Source organism: Neopsephotus bourkii, unplaced genomic scaffold, assembly GCF_033783945.1.
Source record: "Neopsephotus bourkii isolate Nb327-2 ecotype Australia unplaced genomic scaffold, CSIRO-AGI_Nbou_v1 NB_673, whole genome shotgun sequence".
NCBI classification, from domain to species: domain Eukaryota; kingdom Metazoa; phylum Chordata; class Aves; order Psittaciformes; family Psittacidae; genus Neopsephotus; species Neopsephotus bourkii.
The window spans coordinates 132,009-154,956 of NW_026901172.1; the positions used below are offsets into that span (position 1 = coordinate 132,009).

Sequence of the window (22,948 nt, forward strand, 5' to 3'; positions counted from 1 at the left end):
TGTGTTTTTATTCCTTTCCCATTGTCGCTCTGACTTAGTTGACCACCAACCCCTTTCAATCCAAATGTCGCAAGTTGTGAAGACCACAGAGTAAGACTTTACTGGTCGGGCAAGAAAGTCTCTCCCTACATTCTACTGTCTGATGAGATTTGAGAGCAGCAGGTAGTTGCTGTCAGCAGTCATTTTTTTTTTGAAAAAAAAAAAAAAAAAAAGAAAAAATCAAAATAAAATACAACACCCATCCAATTTCTCAAAGGTCTACACCATGTTGTGATGGTTATTCCGTTCAATGATGTCCACAGGTGAAAGGATCTCCTTCCGGATGGGTGGTGGAGGCAGGCAAGTCTTTATCTTGGGCTTGAAGAGATCTGAGACGTAAAAGACCTATAGGGATAAAAGGAAAAGGCAAAATCTAGTCACATTGGGGGGATACTTTCTTCATAAATTTGGTTTACAGAAGATATTCACATCTTTAAGCTGCAAAACCAGCACTACTTATGCTATTGAACGCCTGTCGATAACACTGACAGCAGTGAAATCCCAGTGCCTGCTACCACCATAATAAGGAAGAAGACTCAGACCTCACAAAACACAGCCTAAAACCATTACAGCACAATTTCATTTCTCATTGTGTAATCACCAAGTGAAATGCCCAAACCTCTGGCTGAATGGGTTGAAAAGCCAGGAAACAGATACATGGCCCCACACTCCAATAAAATAACAAAGGTCTCCAAAGGGCTGGCCTGACTCATTGGTGAGTGGCTGTAGGGATGGAGCTGTCATGAAACAATTCATTCAGCCAGAAATCAGGTAGGCAATTAAAAGCTTTCAAATCAAAGCTGTGTGAAAAGTTATCAGCAGTGAGTCAATGGTGAGTGATGCTCTCCTTGTGCCCCACCAAAGTATTGGTATAGAGCCAGGGTCTCATCCTGAGACTAAAACCTAAGGAGAAGAGGAACTATTCCTGACTAGTTTTTCCTAAATATCCCATGATGTAACCCCTCACCCGGATGTGAAAAAGTCAGTGTTTGGCAATTCAGGAGGTAGTAACACAATAAGAAACAAAATGCTGGGAGGAAACTTCCACATCCTCCCTTGGCAGCCACTGCACAAAGCTTATCAGTCCTCCAGGACCGGGACACTTTCTCCCTTGCCAAACTTCAGCCCCACACCAGAAGGGAAAAGAGTCAGACAGCATGGATCCTCTGGATGGAGCAAGAAGTGGTGAGGAGTCATCACTTCATTAGCTGGCACTAAAGCCCCGAACTTTGGTCCTGCTGCTGACTGCCAGTCCTAATTTCCCAGCTCATCTCAGACATTCTCAAGCACCAATAGTCTGGACCAAGCTGTGGGATGGCTGAGCCGAAGCCCCAGGAGGAGCAGCACGTGGTTGTAGGAATTAGCAGCACATTTGACCCTTTTCTCACAATACTTGAATACAAGATAAATCAGGTTAAAAAAACAACAAACCAAGTCCATGGTGCTCAAATGAGTGTATCCAGGCTGGATAACACAGCAAAGGAGGAGCAAAGGTTTTCCCCATCTGCATCCCCACATATGCTAAATAGCCACAGCCCAACTCAGCAGGTCGAGTCGTTCTTGGAAACAGCTTTTGCAAGTCCCTATCAGCACAGGCAGATAAGCAGCTGAGCTGAACATAGCGAACCTGCTGTAAGTGGCAATTTACTCCTACAATTATAACCGGGGATGCAGGAAACTGAGCTGTTGTTGCTTGGCTTTTATTGCTTCATGGAAAAGCAGGGAAGGAGCCGACCTATAAACCAGCTCTTTTTTTCCATGTATATGCCGGTGTCTAGCTGCCTAGTTGTATAACAGAGCCACTGAAGTTGTTTACAGAGCATCCAAGTGGCAGCATTGGTACCTTGGGTTAAGTAACAGGATTCAGCTGATCCCATCAAAGATCACAATCTGGAGTCTGGCCTCTTGCTGCAGCACTGAAGTGTAAAAGCATCTTGTATTGCTCTGGCAATGTTTTTCTTTTGGTTGTTAATAACTGTAAAACCCCTGCTCAGCTCCCTTGGTGCGTTTCTGGTGCCATCTCACTCGCTTGTCCACCTCAGAGAGCTGGATCCAATCAAAAAGATGTCCAATTTCTGCCCCAAGATAGCCATGACAAATCAATTTATGGGAGAAGATTGCAGAGCATAAGAAGCATATGGGGATTACACCGAGTCTGGTCCCTATTTTGGACAGGAATGAGTTATGGTGGAGTGTCATCCTGCATAGTTTAGCTTTTACTGTGCTGCTCACTGCTTTTCAGGGTTTAACGCAGAGGTTGGGTAAGAGTTTTCATTTCTCTTTAAACTGTATTTCACTTTAACATGGCTGGAGGTTATACAAACACTTATAGGAATCATGAAACGTGATCTTTAGGGGTTAAACAGTGTGTTAAATCCTCCTAATGCTCGAACTGTTTAACACAAAAAAGGACTAATAAACGTGCAGTTTTTCACTTGGATTAGCTCCATTTCCTGTAGAAGGTGCTCTCCACCCATAAAGAAAACTTGACAGCAGAACACTGAGTCTGTATTGTACAAAATAAGCCAATATATTGCCACTTAACAATTCCTATTCCTTTTAATTATATTGCAGAAATACTTAATCAGATACAAAGAGGTTAAAAACAACTCATTTAAGCTAACCAGAGTAACACCAGGAGCAAGTCCTCCCAACATCTCCCTTCTCTCTCACCAGACAAGACAAACCACACAACACATAGCAGGCTGCCTACAACGTGCATAAGGACTATTTCCATTTAATAAATCCTCATCTTATTTCACCCTGGATCAGGGTCCAAATATTTCATCAGCTGGAAGCGCTTGACACTAATGTCTTCTACTTGTTATTTCAGGCACTGAAGGACAAATGTGTCTGTGGCAGCACAACCTGGATTTAAACTCTGTCAGCCCTTGGACATGAAACTTCCAGTTGGTTCCTACTGGAAATTGCACCTGAAAACTATGGTACTTTAACAGCCCTTGACTATCAGAGTGGACACTTGAAGGCTTTGCTGGAGGGAAGGTGCGTCTGGGAGCACACATGGTGAGTTGGAGGTGATGAGTTTCCAGGTACCTCCCTCTGCTTCGGAGCATCCCACACACAAGAGCTGGATCCCAGAGCTGAGCAACAACCCCCAGGACACTGCAGCATAAAGGTGCTAAACTATGCATTCAGTGCAAACTCCAGGGAGTCTTGGGGTGACTCTTCCTCTTGTCCCTTGTTGCAACCTCCCAAAAGGGAAGAAAGTGTGCTGGTACCTCATACCAGCAAAGAACTTACTGATGATTCATTGCAAGCTGATGAAATGGGACAAGGGTTGGGTTTAAACCCTGCTCTGAGTCCTGAGCTGCTGCCTGAGAAGTCCCCAGCCACCAAACCATACCTGCAAAGGTTTGGATACAACAGATATCTGGGAAGAGAAGCACCGGTTGCCCCAGGCTTGCAGGCAAACCCGAGCCTGCCTGTGAAACTCAGGCAGCTGCTTCCTATGTCAGTTTACCTCGACACAGGAAAACAGCCTAATGCTGCCACAGCCTCCCCTTCCCACCACAGCTCCCAGCTGCTGGAGGGCCGGGAGAGGACAGCCAGACCTGCTGCTTGTCCTGGCCAGGAAGCATCCGGACACCCGTCCGGAGCATCCGGAGAGCTATTGTCTTTCTGCAACCGCTGCTGGGATCCAGGGATGGATTGCCTGATCCCTATTCCTCTTATATATAGCCATTATCCCACCTCTCAAGCAGAAAGGCACATGGAGGGGCAAATACCCCCTTGTAAAACTCTCTGGTGATGTGCACTTGGTCTCAACAAACCACATCATACAAATGGCAGCATTTGGACCCAGACAAGCTCGTTCAGTGTTCCCAGTGTGGCCCAGGGTCTTGTCTCCCAGGACTGCCAGGAAAATACTACCAGGGCTTGGAGAAGCACCCTGACAATACTGGAATGAAGGACACAACCTGCAGCACGCATTAGAGCAGCGGCAGCATGCATCTGTGCACAGATGTTTCTCTAGTTCCTCCCTGTGAACTTGCCAGCCCCACATGGGATAGCGGCATCAGGCTAAACCCAACAGCTACTCCTCAGTGAGTTAATAATACTTCATGAAAGCTTCCCAACAATGACATTTTTGTTTTAGCTTTGGAATATTATCAGTGAGTGGGAAGTACATAAATAACCTATTTTTCTCTTTCCATATTATAACATTAGGAAACTTAATTCCTTGCTTAAAACCTTGGAAGGCTGCTTTACTTTTACATCAGTTAATAAAAAAAAGGGGGAAACATACCACAAACAAACCCAAACACATCAAGCAAGTGGTGTGCTGCTCAAATCCTGCTTTCAGGAATTTGGACAGACAAAGGAACCACCATAACCTCCACCTCCTTTCTTTCTATGCGAGGCAGCCACCTGACCCGGTGCCCCCCTGCCCTGCCAACTTTAAGCATCTACATGTGTCACTTTGAGTTACAGGGCTGCACAATCAGGCCACTCTTTGGAAAGCAAATTGCATGAGAACAAGCCTGGCTGCTGAAGACACACGGGCATGGCTTTTGTTCACTGTGTTCTCACGAGTCCTTTTGCTGTGTTAAAAACCCATCACCAGAAGAGGCAGCCTGCCTCCCCTTGCTGGGCAGACACCAGCTCCCACTCCCAGGGGATGGCTTTCGGGTAAATTGTGCAGGGAAGAGCCATAATCCCAACCACCCCAGACTTCCCGCTTGGGTCCTGGTGGAAAGCCTTGCAAATGAGCCAGTGCTCATTACCAAGAGCAGCTGGAGGAGCGAATGCTGCTGGATGAAAGGGAAACACCCTGCCTTGTCTAAATGTCCTTTTATCACCATGAGCTGTCTGGGTGAAGGGGCCTTTGACCAGGAGCTCAAGGCTGATGGGGAAAAACCCTAAATATGGTATTTTTTGCTAACTATGCAGTTTGTTTGGGGAGGGAGAAGTTGCTTCATCCTTCCAGCACAACAGTGGTGTTTGCTCATGGGGATGGGAAGCGCTGGTGGGTGCACCCTCCTCTGTTAGATCCCCCATTGGAACACCCACCATCATGCTGGTAGGATGCTCTGCTCTTGAGCTGTGTTCCATCTGCAGATGAGGCTTACACATGCTGCCACATGAGGATAACACCAGACCAAGCTCATGGAGTACGTTGCCTCCTGCCACATCCTGCCTGTAACAGGGGGTTCCAAGAGCTGTTGGGTAAGGGGGATGCCTGCTATTCCCCTGGGACCCCCACCAACATCCCCCCCAGCATCCCCACTGCTGTTCCTTGCAGGGCTGGCCATACTCACCACGCAGTAAGCCACCAGGGCTCCCTGTGCAAAGCCTGCCAGCACGTCAGTGGGGTGATGCTTGTGGTCTGACACACGGGACAAACCGGTGTAAAATGCCATCATGATGAGGGTGAACTGGAGGAGGGGACGGAGCAGGCGGGCTCCCTTCCACGTGAATCTGGCCTGCAGATAAAACTGTGGAGAAGAGAGGGAAACAGAAAGGTTGTGTTAATTTGAGGGCACCAAAGGAGAAGTCTTGCCCTAAATGTGCACACATGGCAGCAAGCACTCTGTGGGGCTGGTCATGGGGCACCTGCACCCCTGTGGCTCAAAGGAGGAAGAAGTTATCAAGAAGGAGGATGCTCTTTGCAGATGTGTGGCCCCCAACATGCAGAGAGAAGTGGAGCTGGAGGGGGTTTAACCCATGGAGGGTATGCAGACAGAAGCAGATGGGTGCACCCCATCCTTAGCAAGCCCAGGTCAAGGGGTTGGGACCCCCTGCATTCCAGCTCACACAACAGCCCCATTTCAGCCTCCACAAGACATCCCATCTGGCCAAGTAGGGGAATTCCTCCCCATGACTATTTAGTGTGTAACAGAAGCAAGGCCCCAAATCTGAGACAAGCAGAACGCACAGCATCTCTCAGGTGAAAAACAGGACTCAGCGCAGCAAGCAACACCTCCAGAGCTAGCTCCAAGGACCTTCAGATGCAGCCACAACCTGTGACAACATGCAAAATGCAATCCTCTAACATTGCCATCATGTTTCCCAGCCTGAGGCCTGGGGTTTGCATAAATGTAGGAAGCAGCCACTGCATCGCATGGTATGGGAAGTCATTCCTATCCAGAGAGGGAAAAGTAAGTTCCTGGCTCGACCCAAAAAGACGAATCTGACATGACCTCAGTTGGACATTGTCCCCTTGCTGTGACTATCTCAGGGCCGTTTCCGTTTCAACCAGTGGGCACGGCTGGTTCCTGTGGGAACCGGGAAGCTGGGAGGGAAGAGAGGACAGGAAAACGGCAACCCACTGCCCACAGATGAGCAGGGAGGAAGGCTGCGGGAAGGGAGGGGACGCTGCATCAGCCTTCATGCTTGTGAAGCAGAGAGGCATTCAATGGCTCCAGGAGTGTAGAAGTGCCTGGAAAACACTGCTAGGCTCCTGCAGCTCAGACCTACTGCCTGTGGGTTCATCTGCAGCATGTATGTTCTGCCTCATCCTAAATGAAGCACTGGAAGTCAGACCCAGTATGCTTTATGGGACTCTGCAACATCAGAGAGCTGGAAAGGGGTTCAATACCCATTTATGATCCCTTTACACACCCAGAGCAGTTTACACTGCGTTGATATAAAAGGGAACGAAGCTCTTGTTGGGTTCCCACAAATAACTTAACGACTCCATTTACCTATAAAAGCAGAATTAATTGAAAAGCTGATAAGGGGGAAACATCATTTTGGCCAATTCAGTATGTTTGGCTGTTGCATAAATATTATATTTACCCCTCTTTGGAAAGAACGCAGGCTGGGCTCTCGAGAGGAAATGGAACATCATGTCATTTCAATAGAGCAGATGCTCCAAATTATCCAAATTGTTAGCCAATTAACATGGAAGAGAACAGCACCAAAACAGCTCAGTGCTGGCTAATGCACATTATGATTCTGGGAAATATATCTGCAAACCAGCCAGAGTCTGGGAACTGAGCCACGTCACCACGGTGCACACCCCACACCGTGCAAACTTGAGTACACGATGCTATGGGATGAGTTACAGCTGTCTAGATCCCACAGCAAACCCGTGCTGATGCAGCCCAGTGAATGGACCGCTGGTCTGGTTGTCTAGTTTATGATAAAACCCCACCAGCAATGAGGAGGTGCTTTCCCTCCAGGTATAATGCTGCCATCACAGAGCTGGAAAGCTAGAGCTGTCAAACAGCACAACCGCATCCTGCACAGGCACTTGCAGTGATTTAACAGCAGATACTTCATCCTGCAAGCAAATATCTCTGTGGTTCATTAGCAAGGAACTGTATTTTCAGTTTGCAATGCTTAGGCTGGCTGAATTTTCACTGTCATGGTATTTGTGCACCCAGTGATCTGCCACTGAGAATCAACTGTGCAGGGAAGGATACTCGTGGGAAGTATTCAGGGAAGGTGGTGATAGAGGGTGCTGGGAGCTCTGATGTCTTTAAATACAATTTCTCAGTCTAGAGACAATGTACCTTGAAAAAACTATTTGTGAAGAGCATTTTTCAAGCACACAAAAGACAGAAATATAAGCTTCTATTGCCATGGCTTAGATTAAGGACTGTTTTCTTGTTCAAGATGCCCAGATGACAGTGCAAAACTCAGGTTGCAGTATGTTGTTGCAGAGCAAAATTATCTCCAAGTATTAGAGCTTATAGACTATTGCGCTCAGTTCTACCACAAAGACTTAAACCCTAATGTCATATTGTGACTAAAGACATCAGGATTAGACTTTTTCCAACCAAGTTGAACCACAGAATCAACTCGGCTCAAAAAGACCTTTAAGATAACAGAGTCCAGCCATTACCCCAGCACTGCAAAGTCCACCACGTGGTACTAAGGGCCTCATCTACACTGTTTGTGAACGCTTCCAGGGATGATGATTCCACCACTGCCCTGGGCAGCCTGTTTCAATGCCTGACAACCCTTTCAGTGAAGACTTTTTTCCTAATGGAAGTCTTGAGGCTATGTCACATCAACCTCCTTAAGAAAGAAACTCGCTGATGGATAATATGACATTTGTCCCTTTTGCATAGCCTTAACATCCCCTCCAATCATTCCATCCCACAAGCTTGGCCTAAAATAGTTCCTCTGCAGGTGAGGATGTGAAGTACCAATTAAAAACCAGCAATAAAAAGCAAACACCAACTTTGAACACACAGTAAAGCAGACACTGCTGGAGCTGAAGTGATTGAAAACCAACCCTGTTTGTATATACTGACCCATTCCTTCCAAAGCACAACACCAAAGAGTGCCTAATGTCCACACTTTAGCCCTGGAAAATGAGTGCAATGGCAGTGTGGTACCATATGGGCTGTGCTGGGAAACACCCAAGTGCCCAGCACCCAATTCACACCCATACTTGTACATCCTGGAGGAGCAAAACAAACCAAAATAGACGCACCTCAGACACCACACTGTCAGTGTAAGGATCTCGGCTGAGCTCCTTTCATTGCTCCAATCAAAGTCTTGGGAAAATTGCTGTTTAGTTCCCCATTCATAAGGAAAAGAGGATAACAGCACTTTTCATATTCTAAACACCAGGGTGCTGTGCCATAAGTACTTTAGAGGCAAGCCTTGGGGTGCGCTGAACTTCGCCTCTTTCATGCTGAGGGCAGAGAAACCTAGTTAATAAAGAAGATCAGAAAGTAAAAGGGGAGCTCATGGGCTAAAAAAATCAGAAGTTCCCTAAAACAGGGATTAGCGCTCTTACGAAGAAATGGGAAGTTCCTAGTAATTTATCCAAAAAACCTGCTTTTGTTTTTTCTGAAACCTGGGAGCAGATGTGAATTGCTGCCTACTAAGGACTGCCAGATTTGGATGGGAATGTGGGGCTGGATGGAGCCCTTCCTGGGAAGGGATGGAGAAGCAAGACCACAACCAGGGTTCTTTCCACCACAAACCATCACAGGGCAGCAAAACTCAGGAGGAGCATCAACAAGAGCAAGGGTGGATGAAATGAAACGGGATCACACAGAGCAGGATTTATTTGGAGCTGCCATCCACAGTCTCCTGGCAGAGGCTGAGTTACCACAGAGCAGATGGCTTGAGGGACGTCACATTGCTCTTCTTCTGCCAGGGGACTTCCACAGTGGTGGTGGGGACAGCCCGTGACCGCACGCAACCCCTGAGTAAACCCTGTGAGTAGGAGCTGGCAGGGGACATGGGCTAAAAGCATCACCTCCAGTCTCCCGGGGCTTTCTGCCACCCAGAAATCCCATCCTCTTCACACTCTCCCCAACCACATCCCTTAGTCACACCTTCTGGGAAACAGCTGATCTTGTTTCTGACTGTTGACCTGGTGTTACCTCCATCTCCAGCCTCATCTGCAAACAAAGTGGTACCCAGAGTGGTACGGAGCCAAAACCTCTCAGATCCAAAGTCACCCTGATGCAACACAGTGCCCTGCTGGGCAGAGCCAGCTGGAGGAAGGGGAACAGAAAAATTCAGCTTTCAGCAGCAAGCTGGCCAGAAGTCAAGGACAGGGAAAGGGCAAAGACCTCCCAGCACTGAAGACACATGCTGGTTGCCTCTTCCTCGTCCTTGCTGATCCTCTAACCTCATTGGGAACATCCCCATCAGCTCAGCAACGCAGTTCACACCTCGATCCTTGCCTCTGATGCAATTCCAGTTTATTCGCTTACTTAGGTCACCGCTAAACTTGACTCCAAGTCCACAACCACCACGGAGTTTCCTTCTCATGGACACGTCATTGCTCAGCAGCACCAGAGCGCTGGGACCTTCACCCTTCGGCAAGAAGCCTCACACTTACCCTGATATAAATACATATAAACCGTGTTTGTGTATGTAAAATTAGAGATGGAAGGATAATTTTACATCTAAATTAGTAGAGCGCACTTAAACCTATTCTGAAGTCTTCAGTCTCACCACCAACACACATTAAATACACAAACGTCCCTGTTTTACTCTCATTTTGTCCAGAATCAGCCAACATTGCTGAGGAATATTTAGCTTTTCTGATATTAATTTAGCTTTCCTGCATCCTCTCTGTGGTTGGCTGGGATTTCAGGCAACCTCATGCTGCAAGAAAAATCAGCATTATGGTCTCACATGCTTGAGGGGAAAAGAAAGCATCCATTGCTCTCCACAAGGCCTCCCAACAGCCATTAAAACTAAACCGAGAGGTGCAAGTCAGGTCCAGAAGGCTGCATGAAATAAGCTGTCACATACCACCTCTTTCCTCAGCCTGCTATAAATACGTATTATGGGCTCGCTCAGCCAAGGAGTAACAAAGCAAGGAAAATTAAGACAAAGAGGATTACCCAACTGTAATTTCCCCTTTTAAATGTTTTATACAAAAGCCTGATGTTAATTGAGTATTCTTGGTGACAAGAAGGCTGCGAGAAACTTAGCCATGAAGTCTCAGCATTTAGAACTAAATCCCAGGGGATTTTACTGTGTTGCAAGTGCCTTTCCCCAGGACTTTTCCCCCAGAGCCTTCTGGGGCTTGGCCTTTAGCCACCTTTTCCTACTGGGAAAAGCCAAATTGCTTCTCCTTGATGGATATGGCAAGGCACTGCTGCTGTGCCAGGGAACGGGGAAGCCATGGTTACCCATTCACTGGCCACTAAATCCCTAGGCAAATCCAGCCCCATGGTGCAGGTGAAGCCCCATGGGATGTGTGGGAATCAGGTATCTTTTAATAGATCAGCCTCAGCTTTCTGGCACCCATCTCCATCAGGTGAGGCAAACTTGAAAACATTATAATTCAGAATGGGCTCCAAGAATGAAGCCAGGGAACGCCAGGAAAGACGGGAAGTGACTTATCCTTGAGATATGAAGTATTGTTCAATAGGGAATGCACTCAGGACGTGGCTGATCAGCTCAGTCTCTGCAGCACATGCTCAGCCCCACAGATATCCCCAGTTTTGCAAAGACTAAATCCATCTCCTCCAGGTGCTGGCATTGTGGATGCCACACTTACTAGGCTTTCCAAAGCCCACTGGTTGTTTGAGCTGAGCAAGACAGCAGGGTTTATTTTGCATAAATCCCTTTGGCTTATCATAACCCCCTCTACTTTTTACATTATTTTTGGATATTATAGTCCTGTCCAACATGACAGATTTTCTGCCTCCCTTCTTCTATGAGATTCCTTTGCTCAGGCTCTGGCAGTGGCCATGGAGCTGAAGTCATGGTGAGCAGGGTGATGCTAGACAAGTAAGAAGCATAGAGCCATTTAGGTTGGAAAAAGCTCTCAAGATCATTATTTCCTTGCCCTGATACACACCACATCATGCTGCTTCGTCTCAAGTTGCCTTTTTCCACCTTCAGTTTATGACTGAACACTTGGTATAATTTCCCCCTGATTTCTTAAGGCACAAGGCAAGTGAACAGCTGGTCAGACAGAGCCTGCTACCAAACTTATCCCTGTTTCGGGGCAAGGAAACAAATCAAACCATTCTTAAGGGATTAGGTGTCAAAACCTCTCCAGGGTGAAGGATAAGTGAAGCGGCCTGTTGTACCAGATCAAGAGGGACAGGAGCAGAGGCTGCTGAGCACTGATAGTGTTCCCATATGGGGACAGGGAAGGGCAGCCAAGAGAGATGGGGGCAGTTTTCTGCTCCAAAGTGTTATACAGGAGCTAAATGGCACTTCTGCTGCAAAGTTATGGACAAAATCAGGTAGCAGGCATTGGTGCAAAGCAGTGCTGGAAAATGAGCCATGAAGGTGGAAATGCAGGGAGGGGGTGAACGCTTGCCTAGCTGGGCACAGCACCCCAGGTTTGTCCTCTAACCTGATGGATGCTGCAGATCATGCCATGTGTAAAAGGTAAAGCATCAAGTTTGGCTTCCTAAATGGCCTGGGAGCAGCACCTACTAAAAGAAACAACCCTGGAAGGACAACTTAAATCTTGCTGAATGGAGAGAAACCACCACTGACTTAAGGACTGGCAGTGCTCACTGTTTCCGGATGCCAAGACTGAAAAGCATCTCTGGGCTGACTTATCTGAATCCGATCTCCTCAGAAATAAATAAATACCAGCGTGAGGGATGGCTTTCCAAACTCAGCTTGGAAAGGTTTGCAATGGCAGCAGCAGAGGGCTGAGCCTCCTGCAGAGAGCCACCAGGGTGGCTGTGCATCGTAACGGCTGGGAGGAAACAGCCAGAATATTTACTGGAGAAATTCAGATGCTTTCCAAGAATTATATAAAATAAGAAGGAAAACAAGGAAAGAACACACCATCCCCTGCAGCCTGGAGAGCTTACTCATTAAACTGCCCACAGGGAGGGGGGATCCAGGGCTGAAAACGCAGGAGGGAGTAGTGGTCACTTATCTTTTCAGAGGGTGAAGGGATGGGGGGAGAAGCACTGCTCAGAGATAAAAGCTCATGTTTGATGTTTTTATCAGTGCCATGCTGTTCCTTTGCTTTCTGATCTGAGCTTACAGGAGATGGGATGGGGCACAAATCTTGAAGGGAATCCAAGCCTTTTTTCCTCATTTAAAAAAGACCAAACCCACTAAATAATTCATATACATACATGACCCTATACATACATGACCCTATGCATACATGACCCTATGCATACACATATAAGCAGAGATCACTCTCCAGACCCTCCCAAACGCTGTGTGTGGGTCCAGCCCCTTGCAGTTTGCCTCCTGCAGCCCCGGCAGGAAGCACCTTGGCAGCCGCCCCAGCCCCGGCACAGGAAGGGTAGAGCCATTTCTCACTGACAAAGAAAAACAAGTCCCAGCCCTCGGGTCCGGATCCAGGCAGGCAGAGGCTGCTCCACCTGCTCCGCTGGCACATTTGGGAACCAGCCTTCACTTCCCAGTGGCACATCTTTCCCCCTCCATCACTGCAACATGCTGGTTCACCCAACACCTTCCCCAGTGGAAACCACAACGTGGGGTGAGCAAAACTGCACAGGTCATCCACAGATTTAATAGGATTTGGATTTAATTGCAGCCTTGGCTACATCCCAAAGCTGCACACCACAGGAGTCTTCATCCCAAATCACACCACAGGGGCTAAGAGTGGATCTTTCCACTAGTGGCTTGTTCAGGCTCTTTTTTTCCACCAACCCTTTATCTCTGATGCTCATTGTGCTGTTATTGCTATGAAATGCAGGCGAGTGCCTTAGGAAAGGGGGACAGGGATAAATCTCAACCTCAAGCAAGGCTGAGGTTACTTACCACCAAGTACAGCATGGTGTAGAGGGAGAAGGACGCGTGCCCGGAGAAGAAGGATTTCCTGCAAAACAAAGCAGGTGCTAAGAACCAGCCACTATAATCTTCACTATTAGAATTTGATAAGTAATATGGTGACTTATCTGCTGCTACCAAGAGGGTGCCAATCCAGAATGACCCCCAACCCCCAACCTTTCAGGTTATAAAACCTCCGTTATCCGCCCTGCTCACTCGTGAAGCAGAAAGGGAACGGATGGACAGGATGCTCGCATTGTTCGTCCCTTCCTGGTCTACTCGTGGGACAGTAGTTATTTCCAGGATAACCTGATAACTCATCGTCTCGCCTCAAATAACCAGGAAACCGTAAAGAAATAAGAAGTGAGCAACTTCTGCTGTTGCTTAACTGTAGCGTGCAAAGTGTGGGCCTGGAAATGTCAAAAATGAGCATCTCATGGATTTGACAGAGAGCTCGAAGAGGACGTCCTGGCAGCCCTGCCTGTGTGGAGCCTCCATGGAAGAGAAGCCCTCTGCTCTGCTGCATGGGACAGCTTGAGCTGCTCACCATGGGCTCAGCTCTGATGGCGCATTCCCACATTGAGCAACTGCTCAGGGAAACAATAGTGTAGGAGTAAAGAGAAAGGAAAAGAAATATTGTTCAGCTGAGTCCCACAATTCCCAAGGGAAAGTGCCTGCCGCTGGTAAGTTATAGCCTTCACAGAAAGCAGCATTTGACTCATCTATTGCTGGCAGAGAAACCCCCCTGAGATACTTAACATAAGACACCGCTTTGGTAGCAGCAACCCATCTCTTCAATGCGGTGGGCTCTCACCTGGCTTCCTGGACCTTGCTGTCATTTCCCCTGCAGGTGTAGTTCTGGATGTAAACTCCCTTAGCACAGTTGATGGTGGAGAAATCCAAATCGCAAACTTCCAGGAAGTGCGGCCGCAAGCGCCCGACGGACACTTTGGCAATGTCTGTGAAGGACTGGCTGATGGCACAGCCAAAAACGAAGCATCCCACCTGCTTGTAGAGGGCTGCCACGTAGGGGTTCTGGATGAAGGACCTTGATTTCTCCTTCAAGTAGTGGATGCGGTAGAGCTCCCCCGTTATAATCTGTGGGAGAAATGCAACAGAGAGGTTAGAGAGCAGGGAAAATGCTGGGCAAAACTAGTGATAGGTGGTAAATGCAGGGCTAGCATCTTGAACCAGGAATCTGCTTCTATAGTGAGGAAGGAGAGAGGTCAGCATCTCTTCATCCTCCTTATGTTCCACTTCCAGCATTATAGTGCTCTAAGTGTTGTTTATTGAAAAACTCAATAAATAACAGCTAGAGCACTGTAATTATTGAATTATTGTAATATTGAATTATTGACATATGCAAGAAATAAAGAAAAAAAGCTAGATTTTTGTTTAGCATATTGGCATATCTTTACAGAAGTGAAACAGTATCCAGATCTATACCAGCATAATGGAAAAAGTAATAATTCAACATAAACCAGATAAAGAATCAGTGTGTGCTAGGGAAGGAGAGGTCAGATCACTACCCTCTTATCAAACTGATTGTACAGGAAAACAAATGAACAATCTCCTTATCCTCCTCTCTGAAAACCACAAACAGAACAGGGTAAGACTCAGAAAGCCCCAAACATTGCAGATTCTGGCCCCAAATTTGCCATCACCAGACCCAATTCAAGCTGCTCAAACCTCTGTAAACGCCAGCTATTTCTAGGCATTCTTGCCATTGCAGGGCAGCAAATTACATTTTTCTTGGGTCAGGGGTGCTGGGGTCTGACAATATCACCATAAATCACTGTCAGGGAGCAGAGGACCTGGCTTCTCATAATTCCAACTCTGAAAAGGCAGGTTAATGAAAATCAGGCTGTGAAATGAAGTCCAAATGTCTCACCTCTCCCAAAGAGGCAAAGGCTTAAATTGTTCTCTGTCACGTTACACACTTAAGTTTGAGCTCCAGATTTACAGCTTTAGGATTTTATTCATTACTTTAAATGTTTTTATACCCGAGTAATAAATTGAAGCTTTTTTTTCCCCCTTATTTTTCAGCCACCCTTTGCCCCCGCCCCTCTCTAGTCACGAGGGCTATGATATGTAAAATTAACTGTCAGGAAAAATGCCTTCATGTTAATCCCTTTCTGGAGCAGCCAGCAATATTCCTCCTGGCGTGGCAGCCTGCCAGAGGCATGCAGGAGACAAGGCTCCCCTGCCTACCTATTTTAAAAGCTTGGCACAACCTTTGGAAAGTAATAAACTGGAAAATGTATAGCAATTAGGCTAAGAGGAGATGAAGCTGTATCATTGTTTGAACTTAACTCATACGCTGGCTTGAAAAAAACAAAGGTTGACCTAAGGCAGCTGAAATCACAGCTAAGCAGCTTTATCAAAGAGAGATACAACTATAATAATAATAAAATAAAGACCAAGCTACAGCTTTCTCCTACCATATTTTGGGTGGCTGCACCATCATTTGGTGTTTACATGTCACTGCTCTTTACATCATTTAGCCCTAGTGGTGAACAAGAACTGTCTGGGGAGCTGCAGTTAACCAGCTCCAGTGTCATTTTAATCATAGAATGGTTTGGGTCAGAAGGGACCTTAAAGCTCATCCAGTTCCAAGTCCCTCCCATGGGCATGGACACCTTCCACTAGAGCAGCTTGCTCCAAGCCCCATCCAGCCTGACCTTAAACACTGCCAGGGACATCCACAGTTTCTCTGGGCAACCCATTCTATTGTCTCACTACTCTCATACTAAAGAATTTCTTCCTTGTATCTAATCTAAATCTACCCTCATTGAGGTTAAAGCCATTCCCCCTTGTCCTGTCACTACATGCCCTTGTGAAAATTTCTTCTGCAGCTTGTTGGCCAATTTAGGTACTCAAAGCTGCTCTAAGGTCTCCCTGCTCCCCTTTCCAGGCTGCACAAACCTCAGAGACTCCAAAAAACATTGTTTCTCTTCATATTGGACCACTTCCCAGCACAAGCTGGCAGGCAGAAACCTACAGTCATGAGAACTGCAGAGGGAGATTATCCTTGGATGGACATGGAGGTTCCTGCACAAGGACACAGCCACTGCCTGCAGCCTCTCAAAAGTCTAAATTCACAAGAAGGGAAGCTACGAGCCTCAAAACTCATGGCTTTTGCAGAGGGAAGATGAGTCGAATTAAGGATGATACCCGATACTAGCAGATGTGCTGTTACTCCAGACTCAAACAGGTCCACATAAAACCCAAGGCCCTTGGCCTGGGCCAGGCATGTGCCCATTTTAAACAGGGACCAACAAAAGCCTTGGGATTAATGTTTTTCTCTCACCGTTGGTGGTCTGGGTAATTGCACACATGTAGCAGATTGTAAATTGGAGACTTCATTCCCTTGCTAACACACTGCTGGGCAGCCATGAACCCTCCCCGCTTAGTTAAAGCCATGGCTCAACCTTAATGAGAAGCTAAAAAATTGGGTAAACTTGTGTTTTTGGCAGGGCTGTCCCAGATAAAGCAAGACAGTGAATAACTAATGCAGTACAGATGTGCATGAGCTGAACAGACATCCCAAAAAGAAAACAGGTCTTACAGATATTAAGCTCTTCTTATGCCTTGCACTGCTGCTGAGTCATCAGTATGGGATATGTGCCATACCTATATGATGGGCACAACTCCTGGGGGACTGTACACTTAAGAAGAAGCCAATATCAAGCTTTTCTCTCTGTGAAGGCCTTTGGCAGACTTTTGGCTGTCGTGCCCATTTTATCATTATTATAAGGTATCACCAGCAATCCAATTAACCTGTAATTACTTTTAGAGCTTTTCTCATCACTTATATCTCTGGTGTCATGTTCTCTGGGTCTAATCACATTGAAGCATATCACCTTCAACTGTAAAACAACCAGATAATCTGCCTTTGTAACTTAGATTATGTAGGAAATGAGTTTTCTTGGGTGTTTTCCATAGGCTTCCAAAGTCTATCAGGTGTGGGGACACAGGGCCTAGAGCAGTGCTACCCATACGAAGCTCAGGAAGAGGAAAACGTCACCTTCCCCCAGCCATCCCAGGGACCATCAACATGCTCCTGTGCTGATCAAATTAACCATCTTCCAGCAAGAAGAGCAGTCAGGAGAGATGCAAGAGTGCACAGCCAAGGGGCAAGAGCCTCTCCAGGGTCATCTGCACGGAAATTTGCCTGAAGCCAGTAAATATACAGGTATTAAAACCAAACGCATACCCTCTCACATCCTGATTGAAGCAAAGGTCTTTGCCTCTGCCATTTACTTAACGAGCACTCTGGGTGTCCTCAAGCCATTTAAAACATGACCTAGACCTTTTACCCCAGGCTAGACTACCCATGACGCCACGTAAAGCAAGGGCGTGAAATACTGGCTGCACCATCCAAAACGCCAGCTCCCTGGAAGTCCTCACAACCACAGTCCTGCCTTCCGAAAGCAAACGTTGTGAGCGAAAGGAGCGGAGTCAGTGCCTTGTGGATTTGGAAGGAATTCCTATTATGCTACAGTAATTCTGGTATCTGGGTTACATCTGAAAAAAGAGGTCAGGCTGACTTGAATTTTCCATGCACGCTGCCATAGCAAAGAAGTCTGTTGCTTCAATTCCTCGTTAGCCATTTGTATCACTCAACAGCAAATAACCCAGCTCTTGAATTTACCTTATTAAGTTACATTTGTTGTGGGCACAGTGAAACCAGGGCAGAAACATCTAATTCTTTGGGGATTTTCTTTCTCTTTTAATTGACCTGCTATTTCATGGTCGAAAGTTGATGGATCACATAGGCAGCTGATTATGTTTCCACTTTCTGTTCCAACTCCTGTATTTGCCACTGCCTCATTACTGATCAGAAGCACACTCGGCATGGAGCCGGCATGCAGATAGCTCAGGCAGTAATGTGAAAATGAGAGGCTTTTTCATTTTGTTTTTATGGCTTTTCCACACTCAGGGGTAATTCACCTGCAGGGGAAAATTCTGCTGTGCTTATGGAATTGGGGGTCTGCCACCTTTTGGGCTTGTTTTGAGGAAGAAGAAAGCATAGGAACAAGGCAGGTTTGAGGACCTACTTTGCTAAGTGAGTATATGTGGTCAGGAAACGATGGAGAAATCAGGAAATGATGGAGATATTCACAGCATGAAGCAGCAAGGCTGAGGATGGGGTATTACTCAAGCAGGCACCATGCCATGCTAAAACACCTATTGCCCATGACATTGCTCCTGCAGGGAAAGATGATGGCTAGGAGGGGAACAAGCATTCCTGAGCTCTCCCATCTTCACCCCTCCCATAAGAATAACCAAGAGGAAGGCAACATCCCTGGGAAAGCACCTTAGCGGTGCTGACACCAGGTGAGAAGCAAAATGTAGGTACTTTTCATAGGGGAATTTCAGCTTCAGCTGCAAGCGTTTCGCTAACAACCAAGAGACAGCTCTTGCCTTCTGCCCCAGCACGAGGTACAAGTTGGCACAGGGAGGCTCAGCTCCATGGGCTGAATTTTTGGCTGACATATAAAGCTCTCACCGTGCAATTGTTTCCTAGCACAGCTCTAGGAAAGCTGGAAGAGAAATGAGGAGGCATTAGGAAGGTGGTGCATTAACTGCTTTTTATAGTGAGAAGTGTGGGAATATGCTCCCCTTGGAAGGATTTAATTGTCTTTTTAAAATGGTTGTAATATACAATCTCTTAAAAACCTAATACTAAGCTGTGAAACTTTTCCAGGCACCAGTTAGCTGAAAAGATGTATCCTTTTTCTTTTTTTTTTAACCTTATAAAATAGGCAAATACCAGGAGTTATTTGAATAGGGACAAACCATGCCAAGTCCTTACTGACACTCAAGTCTTTTTGTTTCTACTCTGAACTCTTACTGGAGGGTGAAAAAGCTCACAGACTTGCCCAAACAGCTTTGGGCCTGTTTATAGGCTTCAAGAATAATCTCATTCCTCTTATTACAAGCTCTCATTTGCAGCTGTTTATTGCTCCATGCTTACACAGAAGCCAAGCAATCGCAGAGATGTGTACCTTGGTAGACAGTGTGGACACACCAGCAAGACTGTGTTAAACCCCATGCCAATGGTGCCATTGGCTAAACAGGCAACAAAAGCCATCAGAGATGCTCAAGGGACAGGAGAGGAAGTTTCAGAAGTGGTACTTACAGCAAGTATGGCGATGAGGATGCCCGCGGCACACAGCACTGCATCGTTGATAGTCTCCATCGACTTCAGCGGGTACCTGATGCTGTCATCATCGCAGTAGAAGCCCCGCTGGTAGGGCTGGATTGTGCTTGTTTCAATGATGAGGAAGGGCAACCCAGCTAGAAAGAAGGGGAGACAACAACAAAGCCCATCAGCAACAGAGCCAAACACAAGCAGCTTGCCAAATAAAAGGACCCAACTAGAAAACCCCTTGCAAGCCATGCAGCACTGTTCCTGATGGTTTTCCTTCCATATTGTTATCTTTCCAAAGGGAATAGCATTGGGATTTGTTTTTCCAAGTTGCTCTTGCGGGGAAAAAGCATCTCCTCTGTTATGGTTATCAGATGTCTGCACTGCCTGGTTTCAGTTAAGCCTTGTGCATTGCAAATATTAACTTACAGGAATGGACCCCTGAAGGAATCCCTCTGCAAAAACCCATGAAAATGAATCTGGTACTTTTCTCTGGGGAGGGCCTGATGCTCTGCTGAGCGCCCCATGGCAGGGCAGCCCCAGAGCTGTGCAAACAAACCCTGGAAGATCAAGTATCAGCACAGCTTCCCCTACCTGGTCAGCCCAGCTACACTCCATCCCATTACATTTATGCCTTCAAAGCCTTCCTTGGCTCCCTCCTCTCTGTATTTACAGGGTATGTGTGTGCTTGTACCTACTAATGCCACAAGACTACCTGCTTTGAGCACCTGTGGGACACCCACCCTTGACCCATCCATGGAAGGAGAAGCTGAGCACACACCCAATCAACCCATCCAGAACAGATGCTGAACTCCCACCAAAGCCTGCTCACCTTCGATCACATTAAAACCACATAAAAACTGATCTTAAACAGTTTGTGAACCCTCTGTGCAGGAGACCTGCATCTGCCCAGCTCAGCTGGACCTATGCACCAGGCCTGGAGCAGATCTGCCCCAAAACATGGTGTGTTAGGTTAGGACACACAGTATGGAGGGGACACCTCAGAACTACTGTGTGTCTGTATTCTTCTGAGCTTCTTAGAGAAATGCAGTTTTGCCTTAAACCTAGGAGAGCCCTGGTGTATTTTACAGCCATGATGAACCTTGGGCCAGCCACCCTCCTTTCCTTTGCCTCCGTTTCCCTATCCCTCTGTGCTATTAAGCCCATCACTAAGGGGAGCAGCATATCCTCACCAAAACAAGCCCCAGATTCTCCGAAACCCACATTGAGAGTAAATCACAAACCACAAGGCACAGGAAACCCTCCTCCCACTCGCAGAGCGAAACCCAGGTAAGGGGAAAACAAAGGCATAGTGGTTCGAGCTCCTCCTTGGGCCAAGACAACAGGTCTCACACCCAGATCCTGCAGAAAGCAGTAGGGAATATTTGTGGACCACTAACTTGCTGAAGTATCTGTGGGTTTGTTTACACAGCCCAGAAATCTAGGACATCAGAGGGATTTTCCCTTCTAAAACTAATAAAAAATAAGTTAAAAATGAAATGTTGTTGGGTTTAACCTAAGCTTGTCCCCAGTTTGTAATGGGGACATACATTACGTTTGTAATGATCATGATCTGCTAGATGTCATCAGTGAGGGTACCATCCAGGTTGTTAAAAAGTGTCATCAAAACAATGTTCCCCATCTCCAGGTGAACCACCTTCTGTATTTCACTTTCTGCAATCCATTTTGGCTCCTTTTCCTATATGTTAATAGGTTTGCCTAATCCAGGATTATTCAGGGGTTTTCTTGGTCTTAAAAGGGAAAGTCTGCCTCATCTGTGAGCAGGAACAACCACACACAGACCTGAAGCCTCCCAGGTACGCAACAGCAGCCAGGGCCATTGCTCAGGACCCCTTTCAGATCCTCTCTAAAAACTCTGGCAATGGGTTCATTGCAAGTGCTGGGCCCTGCGGTGCTTGGCAAGGCAGGATGGTTTCCACCACATGTGTGAACCAGCAAGGAAAGGTTTCAGAACCGCCTGCCCAGCTCAGATTTGGTAAATAAAGATCGGACATCTTGTGTGAATCCAGTTGATCTTCATTCCACTATTTAACTGTTTTGATGCCCAGCCAGCTTGGCCCCAGCCAGTGCCTCTGATGCCAGCAATCCAATATTAATAGGCTACTTAAAAAACCCTTAGGTTTCCCAATGAAAAATTGCAGGAGAAGAGCTAAAGTCACTCAATGTGATCCAGTTTCACATGCACTTGAGGCTGCGGCGTAACAGTTGAACTCGGGGAGTAGACATGCCACGGTTACGTGGCTTATTGTTATTTCTCCAGTTCCTCTTGTTAATAGCTTTCACATGACAGGTCTGTAAAACACATGTTCCCACAGACAATAAAATACATCTGAAAGCTAAAACTGGCTTAAGGAAAAAAGACAATAGTGTTCCTATACATTATGTGAACCCAGGAATAATAAAGATTTGTTTTCCCTTCGTTCATCGAACAGCATGGGGTAGTACTTCCACGTTGCAATTATATGTACACTTGCCACAGCTATAATAAGAGCATAACTGACCTATATGGTACACAATTCCTTAAAGCACACATAGGCATAGTTTAGAGAAATCCAATGGTTTTTGTTTTCTCTCCTACAAACTTGTGGTTCAGTGGGATATTGCCAATCAAGCCTTGATGTTTTTCCAGCAAAACAGTAACCTCAGATTCCCTTTCCCCCCCCTATTTTTCTCTCTTTTTTTAAAAACCATGAGAAATACAAACATACTCTCCATAACTGAACAGATATTACTCAGAAGACATAAGACACCTTTGATTTCAAGGGCTGGGCAAGAGGCTGCTATTTCAGCCCTAATTACCCAAGGAAGAAAAGACCCCAGCCCACAGTAAATTGTGCTTAAGATGGCTCTTCTTCCACAAGGATATTTCCTGGAGGATGGGTTGTCTAAGTTTCTTGGTCACCACCCACATTTTTGTTGGCAAGGGGGTTCCAGTCTGTAGTGGTGCCAAAAGGCAGCCAGAGAATGAGTTTTGCAGAAAAACACTACAGAGGGAAGTCTGGAAGAAGACAGAAAATTAAATGTGGAGAGAGATGCCTTTAGGATCCCTCAGCAAAACACCACAGAGACATTATTCACACTAGGAGAGGTGCCAGAGGCAAAGCTATCCAGAAGTGGGGCTACAGCCCACACACCCTTGGAAGTGGAAGACAAGCAGCATACCACCAAGATCATAGAATCACAGAATATTTCGGGTTGGAAAGGACCTTAAGATCATCCAGTTCCAACCCCCCTGCCACGGGCAGGAATACCACACACTAAACCTCATCACCTCTTCTGCCCCAGGTCTAACTCTCTGATTTGGTGTTTTAATAGGAAATTCAGATTATGTATTCTGCAGTGATTTGTATCTACAAATTCAACAGCTGGACCCCAAGAAGATGCTGAGTTTTCAACCTCTACCATTTCCCATCCCTACCCACAGTAGAAAACTACTAAGAATACAGAGGTGCCTTTCAGTGAACAGCAACAAAAGGCGACTTGCATTGAAGTGAGTTGCAGACATGCATAATAGGCAAAAAATTACAATGGTTTAGGGGATGGTCACTCTTCCCCCAAAATGAC

The 22,948-nt window shown here is 46.5% G+C and overlaps 1 protein-coding gene across 1 annotated transcript in view; it reads right to left on the reverse strand.

Moving 5' to 3' along the window:
• Positions 1-199: 199 nt before the first annotated feature.
• PLPP3 (phospholipid phosphatase 3) overlaps positions 200-22,948 on the reverse strand; it is a 44,091-nt gene continuing 21,342 nt past the window's right edge. Inside the window, exons 2-6 of the mRNA XM_061353387.1 lie at positions 19,355-19,512; positions 14,024-14,307; positions 13,201-13,258; positions 5,319-5,495; positions 200-384 (exon numbers count right to left, since the gene is read on the reverse strand). Of these exons, the coding sequence (XP_061209371.1) occupies positions 259-384; positions 5,319-5,495; positions 13,201-13,258; positions 14,024-14,307; positions 19,355-19,512 (803 nt within the window). The 3' untranslated portion in view covers positions 200-258. The remainder of the gene's footprint in view (positions 385-5,318; positions 5,496-13,200; positions 13,259-14,023; positions 14,308-19,354; positions 19,513-22,948) is intronic.